This window comes from Balaenoptera ricei, chromosome 3 (genome assembly GCF_028023285.1).
Source record: "Balaenoptera ricei isolate mBalRic1 chromosome 3, mBalRic1.hap2, whole genome shotgun sequence".
Lineage (NCBI taxonomy): Eukaryota > Metazoa > Chordata > Mammalia > Artiodactyla > Balaenopteridae > Balaenoptera > Balaenoptera ricei.
In genome coordinates, this window is record NC_082641.1 from 170562666 (window position 1) to 170572390 (window position 9725).

At 51.5% G+C, this 9725-nt stretch overlaps 1 protein-coding gene across 2 annotated transcripts; it reads left to right on the forward strand.

Moving 5' to 3' along the window:
* Window positions 1-7480, forward strand: TMEM221 (transmembrane protein 221). 2 transcript variants are annotated; one of them, XM_059919757.1, is made up of 4 exons: window positions 1-514; window positions 2768-2853; window positions 6021-6251; window positions 6916-7480. In XM_059919757.1, the coding sequence occupies exons 1-4, from the start codon at window positions 195-197 to the stop codon at window positions 6975-6977; spliced, it is 699 nt and encodes a 232-aa protein (XP_059775740.1). In that variant the 5' UTR covers window positions 1-194; the 3' UTR covers window positions 6978-7480. The 2 variants fall into 2 exon arrangements, with proteins under 2 accessions (XP_059775740.1, XP_059775739.1); XM_059919756.1 differs by lacking the exon at window positions 6916-7480 and having other exon boundaries at window positions 6021-6601.
* The last annotated feature ends 2245 nt before the right edge of the window (window positions 7481-9725 follow it).

The following is a 9725-nucleotide window of genomic DNA, read 5'->3' on the forward strand; positions in this document are numbered from 1 at the left end:
TTTTCCCAGAGCTTTCTCGTCCTCACCGCGACTGGCATCCCGAGCCCTCTGCGGCCCCGACAATATTCAGAAACAACCCCCCTGCGACCCCACCCCCTCTGGACCGCCGAGGGCCCTCGGACGCCCCTCAACTCCCCTGCCCCCTAAAATCTCTTTGATTCCTCAACTGTCCCCTAGGCCCGCAGGACCCCTCCATGGCCAGGTCGTACGGCGGCCGGGTGCTGGCCGCGATGATCCTTTTGGGCATCCCCGCGGCCGTGCTGGCGGCGCTGGGCGCGCAGCTGCTGTTCCAGCTGCAGGCGGGCCGCGCGGAACTTCGAGGACCGCGAATCGACGGGCTGGGCCCGGAGCTGGGCGCCGGCCCTGGGCTGCCGGAGGACGCGGCCGGAGCGCTGCTGCCGCTGGCAGCCGCGCTCGCCGCGCTCGCCCTGGTGCTGGGTCTCACCTGCCTGCTTCTCGCCGCGCTCTGCGGCCACCTGGGCGCCGAGATGGCGCGGGCACCGGGCCCCGGCAGGTAGGAGGACCGGCCCCTCTACGCGGCTGGGGGCTGGACAAGCCCGGGGGAGCCGCTGCCCTTCTCTGGGCCTCAGGTTGGGGGAGAGCTTTCCTTCCTCACCCCCTCCATCCATCTTTCCCTTCCTCCTTTCTTCCATCCCTCCCTCCCTCTCTCTCTCTCCTTCTCTCCATCCATCCCTCCCTCCATCCTATATTTGTTGAAAATTTACAGCAGGTACAACTACAGCTGGGACACCCTTTTCAAAGATGTGGAAACAGGCTCAGAGAGGGCCTGGGGTCAGTTAGCCCCAGTGTTGATAGTGTTTGTCATTTATGGAACCCTAAGCTCTAGGTTCCCCCCACTTAATGTGGATTAACACAGTGAAGCCCCCTGGGTGGCTGGTGCTGTTATTATCTCCCTTTTTAACAGTGTGTTAAAAAGAGTCTGCTCTCTCTAGGCTGCCAGGATTGGAAGGGGGTGGGCTGGATTTGAACTTGAATCTGGTAGAGCCAGAACATGTGCCCTGGCCCTGGGTGGGGTTCCTTGTCAGGCACCTGAGCTCGGAGATATGGGCACTGGACAGGGTGGCCGGGGGGTGCATGTGGAGTGAGGAACCTTCCTTGAGCCAAGGACTTGGCTGTCCCATATCTGAGTGTTTCCTTCCAGGACGCTGGGGGAGGGGAGCTGGGATCCCTGTCCAGGATTCCATGGATTTGAGCGGAGGGGAAATTCCACCATTTGATCCCATCCAAACTGTGCACCCTCCATCTGATAGTTCAAGGGGTGCTGAAAAGCATGCGTTCTGCCAGTTGACAAATATGTGTTGGGCACCTGCCGGGGGCTGAGCCCAGCATTGGGTATTGGCGACCCAGCAGGAACCAGGAGGACCTGGACCCACCTTCATGGGGACACAGATAATGAAGATACAAAACAGATCAGTAATGTCAAATGATGATGAATGCCAGAAATGGATGAAAATGGGGTGATGTGGTGCAGGAGGACAGGGTGGGGAATGAGATGGGACCATCAGGGGAGGCCTGTGTTGAGACTTGAAGGAGGAAAGGAGGCAGAAGATCTGGGGGACTGTGATCCAGGCAGAGGGAACAGCATGTGCAAAGGCCCTGGAGCAGGAATGTGTTAGAAGGTGATAGAGGTGATTGGTGTGGCTGGAGGGTACATAAGGAAGATGAGGGCCAGGAAGTGAGAGGTACTGGATTTTGTTTTTTTTTCCTCATCCTGTGGCATGCGTGCTCTTAGTTCCCCAACCAGGGATTGAACTTGCCCCCCCTGCAGTGGAAGCACAGAGTCTTAACCACTGGACCACCAAGGAAGTCCAAGAGGTACTGGATTATATAGCGCTTCCTGTGCTGTGGTGAAGACCTTGGGCTTACTCTGACTGAGAGAGTTGTGAGCCAGGAGGGATGTGATCTGACTTAAGTTTGAAAGAACCCACTCTGGCCACTGTGCAGAAAAGGGGTCAGGAGGGGAGTTGGAAGGCAGACCAGGAAGGAGGCCATTTCCATGGTATTGGTGGGAGGTGAGTGATGATGGAAGCTCTCAGAGCTTCCTTTTCCTGATCTCACAGGACTGGAGAAGGGCATGCACACAGCGGAAGCACTTAGCATGGGGCTGGGCTCAAAACTGAGTCCTCAATCCATGTCAGCTCTTGGGAATCTCTGTTTCTATTGTCACTGATAACAAATTAGCCTCAGTTTTCTCACCCCCAAATAAGCTTATGGTCTGTAAAATAATGGAGGTCAGATGTTTAGCAAGTGTCCGTACACAATAGCTGCTTCATTAGTGTTGGATGTTCGAATGGACTGATGTATATGGATGGGTTTCGGGGGAGGGGAATGGAATGGATAGTGACTGTGGATGGATGAATGGACAGATGGTTGGTTTGCTCGATGGATGGTGACTGGGAGATAGATGATGGATGGATGGGTGGGGGGGATGGATGGATGGATGGATGGATGGATGGATGGCAGATGACAAATGGATGAATGGATAATGACGGATGTTTAAATAAATGGGTGGATGGATGAACAAAGCATGGTTAAATGGATGGATGGCTGTATGGTTGAATAATCGATGGGGATGGATGGATGGTAAAGGATGAATGAGTGGGGGGATAGATGAGTGGATGGCTAGGTCCTCACATAGATCTCCAGTTCCCCAAAGCTGGACCACTCCCCCTACCTCTCCTCCCCAGCCTTATTCCACCAGCTCTGCCTCCTGAGCCTATTTTCTTCCTGCCCCCCTCCCTGCCAGGTCTGACTGGTTTCTCTATGACTGCCGCCTCCTCAGACATGTGGCCCTCGGCCTCTTCTGTTGTGGGGTCTCCGTCTACTTAGCAGGTATGTGCTCAGGATAGAACATGGGGTGTAGGGCCCTGGGTTGGGGTGACCAGGGGTAATAGCCCCACAACTGGGGTCAGCTCCAGAGGCAGCCTGCCTGTTTCACTCTTGGCTCTGACACTTTAGCCCATGGCTGGCATCTGATCCCAGTGGGGATTCCATAAATGGCAGTTGTCTTCATCACACTTCTGATTCATCAGCTTTCTACATTTGGTTTGAGCAAAAGTTTCCAAGTCCTTGGTGGTTTCTGGAGATAGTGTTTCATAGGTTGGCCTTAGCAAAAACTGTTTTGGTCACAAATATCTGAATCCAGCTCAAGAAGGGCTTAAGGAAAAAAATACGCTTCATAAACCAGATATGCAATTTTAAATCCCAAAACATGAAGCAGAGTAAAAACTAATAACCTGAGTGCCAGAAGGACACACTACACTGTCTTTCCTTCCCCGACTTATAACTTTTCTTTGATCAACATTCTTTCACCCGCACATGCTGGTAAAGGAATCAAATCATCACCTTTCTTAAAGAGACTCCTGACATCTTGTATTTTGTTCTAATCTTGAAAAATATGTTGCTGGTGCTGGAGACTCAGCGCTGAATCATACATAGATCCTTGGCAGCCCTATAAACAACCTGTTTCACTGGAAGAAAAAAAAATCAGCTGACTGAAAAACAAGGGATTTGCTATTACTATTTTTCCTTAGTACCACAATAGAGAAAGATAAGTTTACAAGATATATTTAAAAGATTTATTTATGAGATATGAGCCTAGGGTTCATTGTGGGAATTTGTATGTACAGTGCAGCGAACTCTGCATAACTCTTGTTGTTTGACTTCATAAAATGCTCTGGATTTTATTAAGTGTGGAACTTCCCTGGCGATCCAAAGGTTAAGACTCTGCGCTTCCACTGCAGGGGGCGTGGGTTCATCCCTGGTCAGGGAACTAAGAACTAAGATCCCACGTGTCACGTGGCCAAAAACAAACAAAACAAACAAACAAACAAAAATGCTCTGGATGTGGGTTTTTTAAAAAGGAGAGTGGATGGAGTGACTCGTGTATCTGAAAAGATCAGGGGTTACTGGCCTCAGGTGTGGCTGGATCCAGGCACTCAAATGAGGTCTTCAGAAATGCTTCTCACTTCACCTCATCACCTGCCGTGCCCTGAGAAAGATGCCTGTCTCTGTAGGCGCTTTCAACACAATACCTATGATCTCAAGCCTTTTCATAAGCCAACAAAAATGTTGGAGACTTGGAGAATAAAATATTCTTATTCTAAAATACAAGAAAACTCACAAAGGGCAATAAAAGGTAACTATGTCAGCCTCATTAAGCATTAAATTAAGAATTTGTTCAGCTCCCATTTAGATTCTTTTTGAGGATAGGTGACCTCACTCAGCAAGAATTCCTGAGCATGTCCAGCCAATCATTCATTCATTGCTAACCAGAGCCAAAATAATAGTTATAAAGATCTTTCAAAAATGTTTAGAGCAGGGACTTCCCTGGTGGTCCAGTGGCTAAGACTCCGTGCTCCCAATGCAGGGGGCCTGGGTTCGATCCCTGATCAGGGAACTAGATCCCACATGCTGCAACTAAGACTTCACATGCGGCAACTAAGACCCAGCACAGCCAAATAAATACATAAATAAAAATATTAAAAAAAAAAATTTTTAGAGCAAAAAAAGTCCTTGGCCTCGCCTTAATATGTCAGACATGATGCATTGTGGCATCTTCAAAAGCAAGAGTACAGAGCTGGAGAAAGCATTAAAACAGCCCACAAAGTGCCAAGAAGTCCTCCATCAGCTCTGGGCTTCTCTCCTACCAATTCCCTAATGGCTGCAGTTAGAAAATAACCCTGTCGGGCTTCCCTGGTGGCGCAGTGGTTGAGAGTCTGCCTGCTAATGCAGGGGACACGGGTTCAAGCCCTGGCCTGGGAAGATCCCACATGCCACGTAGCAACTGGGCCCGTGAGCCACAACTGCTGAGCCTGCGCGTCTGGAGCCTGTGCTCCGCAACAAGAGAGGCCGCAATAGTGAGAGGCCCGCGCACCGCGATGAAGAGTGGCCCCCACTTGCCGCAACTAGAGAAAGCCCTCGCACAGAAACGAAGGCACAACACAGCCAAAAATAAATACATAAATAAATAAATTTTAAAAAAAAAATACTTTAAAAAAAAAAAGAAAATAACCCTTTCCTCATAGGCCAAGCAAAGGTCCCAGGGCTGACTCTGATTGGCTGAGCTTGGGTCATGTGATAGCCATGCACCAATCACTATAATCAGGGGAAGCAGTGCTCTGATTGGCCTAGGACCATACATGTCACTGATGCCAGAGTGGTGGGTCAGTCCTTCTAGACCAGTGACCAGGGTAGGGGTAGGGACTGGACCAGCACTTCTCAATGGGGGCTGATTCTGCCCCTGAGGGAACATTTGGCAATCAACATCTGGAGACATTTTTGGTTGTCACGATAGGGCAGGGGGAGGGTACTACTGGTATCTGGTGGATAGAAGCTGCTAAATGTCCTACAATGCACAGGACTGTTCCCACCAAAAAGAATGGTGGTGCCAACTGGACATCGGACAGGGCAACAGAGAACCAGTACAGGTCCTCAAGGCCAGGTCGCCAACTGTCTTTTTTGTTTTTTAAGATTTATTTTTTAAAATTTATTTATTTATTTTGGCTGCACTGGGTCTTAGTTGCGGCATGTGGGATCTTTTTAGTTGCGGCATGAGGGATTTTTAGTTGCGGCTCCTTAGTTGTGGGATGCATGTGGAATCTAGTTCCCTGACCAGAGGTGCAACCCAGGTCCTCTGCATTGGGAGGGCGGAGTCTTACCCACCGGACCACCAGGGAAGTCCCCGCCAACTGTCTTGTTGTTCAGATCAGCAAACTGAGGCCAGAGAGAGACTGTGATTCACTCAAGGTCAATCACAGGGATTCAGAAAGCCTGAGATCTGAGTTGTTTCAATCGTGGTGAAGTACACATAACACACAATTTACCATTTTATAGTAAAACAGATGTGATGATGATGTATTTGTCGGGTGTGAAAGGGTTCGATGAGTTAGTCTATGTGCCTATCATAATGTACAATTTTCTGTAACTGCTCTCCATTTGGGGGAGCTCTCCCAGGGGTTGGAGAACAAACATTGAATAAGAGCCGTTTCCTTCCCCAGCACTGTCCATCTACGCCCTGCTTCTCTTCGAGATCGAGACGGGTGCAGCAGCTGCCTCCATCCTTGGCTTGGGTGCTCTGGTCCTGGTGGCGGCGCTGACCCACACTCTACTCCGGGCCGCCCGGGCCACCCGCCGTGGCCTCCATGAGCTGTCCCCACCGCACTTTGAAGACGACCCTGTCTGCCCTGCTGAAGTCTCCAAGGCCAGCCCCAGGGCTCAGCCCCAGCAGGGTACCCATCACTGGACCCCCTACTCATCCTGCCCCAAACCTGGGGACTCCCTCAGATCCATGGTTACTGCCACAGCACCTGCAGCCATAGGGGGAGGCCGGGAGGGCAGCCTGCCTGCATCTCGCATGCACCGGACACTGTCTGCCAGTGAGGGGCACTGGGAAGAGGTCACGCATGAGATGCGCAGCATCCTGAGCCACAGGCCAGGGGGTTCGGGGAAGGACTCCACTCTCGTGTGAGCCCAAAGATCAAGGATAGAGACCTAGTGTCAGGCAGCAGGAAGAGGACTCTTGTAGAGATAGCTCCAGGCTCAACCACAGTAGCAGTATAACTTGATTTCTCTTTCAGTTCACAGCATCCCTGACTTGTGTCCTCAAGGTTGCCTCATGGCACAAAATGGCTGCCAGGGCTCCAACCTTTACCTCCTCACTCAGAGAGAAAGGCAGAGGCCAGGACTTCTCAGGAGATTTTGGAAGTTTTCCTGGGAGGCCTTGGGACACTTCTGCTTATACCCCATTGGCCAGAACAGAGTCATGTGGTCACACTTCAATACAGAGGAGACAAGGAAATGTAGCTGCCCAGAATGAATAAGATTCTGTTATAGGCAGGAGGGGAGGGGAGAGCTCAGGCAACATTTCTCTAAACATCTCCGTCCATTTTACAGATGAGGAAACCGAGGCCCAGAGAGGGGCAGTGACTCACCAAGGGTCCCACGGCCAGTATTGAGCATCAGAGCCAGGATTCGAACCCGGGTCCTGTAACCCCCATGCTGCTGATAGTGCAAGTCTCAGACTCTGCGACTCCTTCCAGGCTGTGAGCGTTTGAAACCTGCGTGTGCGGAGCTCAGAGCAGCCCAGGGCCATGGGCGCACCTGGAGGCCTGGACCCAGACTCCTGGCTGTGGGCCTGTGGCTGAGGGCTTCACTGCTCTGTGTCTCAGTTTCCTGGTCTGTAAAATGGGAACGGAAGCGGTCCCTCTTCCTAAGCCTCCCGTGAGACTCCGTGTGAGCCATTCCAGGGGCCTGTGCATAGCAGGTCCTCAAGGCTTGTCAACCTGTGCTTCTGTCAGTCGGGGTGCCTGGTGGCAGGAAAAGGTGGGTTGATGGCCAGTTTCTGGGACTCTTGGAACTGACAGGGCTTGGAGTGGATAACTCAGAGCCTCAGGGGGTCTCTGGAGGCCCTGGCCCCACCCCCGTCCTGCACAACCTGAAAATAAACTCCATGTCACTATTTCCATGTCATCTGAGCCATATCCAAACATGTTGCATGGCCAAGTGCAGACCCAGGATGAGGGGTAGAGTGAAAGGAGTGGGGGTGGAAAGGGCAGGAGTCAGGGGACAGAGAGTGTGCCCCTTGTAGAGCCAAGTCTGGGGCCCATGCCCCACAAATCTTCATGCATATACATTTCACAGGGTGTGGGGATGGCCTGGTCCCTGCCCCAACCCCAAATGGACAAATGTCCCCAGCAGTCTCCCAACCCGTCCCTTCCTGGGCCACACAGGGACTCAGGGGCGGAGGAAGCTCAGCCACACAGTGGCTTGAAGTCCCCCAGGACCCATCTCCATGGGCAGAGAGGTGGCAGCACCCAGCAGGGAGGCTGGTCCCCAAACCTGACCTTGGGTAAGGATTCTGATGATCAGGTACAGAGTTGGGTGCCCCACTGGCTTGGATCACCTCCTTCCTGAGCCCCTGGGAGGCTGCACAGACCTCCTCCTCCCATATGGCACCTGTCACAGGGGTTGCCCAGGAAGCACAGGCTCTCAGTGAGCATGAAAATATCAATGAAGAGGATCAAGTCAGAATGAATATCGTGTCACATGCCTAGTACTGCAGACACACACCAGGCACTTCGGGCTTTAGTTAATCCTTAGGACAACCCCACTCACAGATGGGCAAACTGAGGCCAGAAAAGCAAGGCCACTCATGTGAGAACACACGGCGGTGGTGATGGCTGGAACCTCATAACCCTGTCACGTAGGACACCAGGACATATAGCTAGTGCCCGGGAAACACTGGAGACTCCAGTTTCTGAGAACTCTCTGGAATGGGGGAGGCCCTGGGGACTCTTGAGGGTGGGCAAGAGAGTTGAGGAGGAAGGACCCAAGCTGGCTGTGTGCGAGGAGTACCTGGTGGACTGGTCAGGAGAATTAGAAACTAGACCTCTAGGCCTAATCTTCAAGGCCAGGACTAGGGTGCAGGTACAAAATTTAAGGAGGCTCAAAAGAATTGAAAACAAGGGTTCAGACAAATCCTTGTACATGTGCATTCATAGCAGCGCTAGTCACAATCACCACAAGGTGGAAACAACCCAAATGTCCATTGATAGATGAATGAATAAACAAAAAGTGATCCATCCATACAGTGGAATATTACTCAGCCATAAAAAGGAAGGAAGCTCTGACACAGGCTACAGCATGGATGAACCCTGAAAACATGATGCTGATTGAAAGAAGCCAGACGCAAAGGCCACATAGTGTATGATCCCATTTATATGAAATGTCCAGAACAGGCAAATCTATAGAGATATAAAGTAGATTAGTGGTTGCCAGGGGCTGGGGGAGGGGGAATGGGGAGTAATGGCTAATAGGGATGAGGTTTCCTTTGGGGTGATGGAAATGTTCTAGAACTAGATAGAGGTGATGGTTGCACATCGTCCATGCACTAAATGCCACTGAACTGTACATTTTTAATTGGTGAATTTCATCTTATGTGAATTTCACCTCAACTTTAAAAAAAAAAAGAGAATTTAAGGAGGCACTCACTCTCAGGTTCCTTCACGTGCAGGTGGGCCCCAAGTTTGAAGTGAGCACCTCCTTAAATGTGGGCCCTACGTGCTCACTAGCCTCATCCCAGTCTGATCTCTGCACAACCCCCCTGGGACCAAGAACTGGAGCCCTGGAAAGTCTGCAAGGTTACAACGTGGGAGGCTGGCTGGAAGTGCTGCCCACAGTCCCTGCTGAAACCTGGCCCTGTTGTCGACACCGCCCTGGACGGGGTGCTGAGCACCTTTGTATTCTGATCAGAATCTGGCGAGCAGGGAAGAGGCTGGTCCTAGGGCTGGAGCCAAACGCTCTGGTCGCTCCCTGTCCTGGGCACCTGATGAGGGTTTTGTGTTCCAAGAGGGCAGCTTGGACAGACCTGGCTCAGGGAGCAGTCATGCGACCTGCACTGCAGTTTCTTTCTTTATAAAATAGGGCTAATCCCCCAACCCCATCATAGTACAGCTGTGAGGACCAAATCGGAAAGAGTTTCAGTGACTCCGTTAGCTCCACGGGCCTCACCGACACAAGTAGCTGTCGGCATCCTGGTACATTTTGAGGTGTAGACACATCTGTTAAAGATGTTGCCTTGGGGACTTCCCTCGTGGTCCAGTGGTTCAGAATGCACTTTCCAATGCAGGGGACCCAGGTTTGATCCCTGGTCGGGGAACTAAGATCCCATATGCCGTGGGGGCAACTAAGCCCATGCGCCACAA

Coding starts and splice junctions, on each gene's coding strand:
- TMEM221 (XM_059919756.1), top strand. CDS start 195: ATGGCCAGGTCGTACGGCGGCCGGGTGCTGGCCGCGATGATCCTTTTG. Junction 515..2,767: donor CGGGCACCGGGCCCCGGCAG/GTAGGAGGACCG, acceptor CCTCCCTGCCAG/GTCTGACTGGTTTCTCTATG. Junction 2,854..6,020: donor GGTCTCCGTCTACTTAGCAG/GTATGTGCTCAG, acceptor TTCCTTCCCCAG/CACTGTCCATCTACGCCCTG.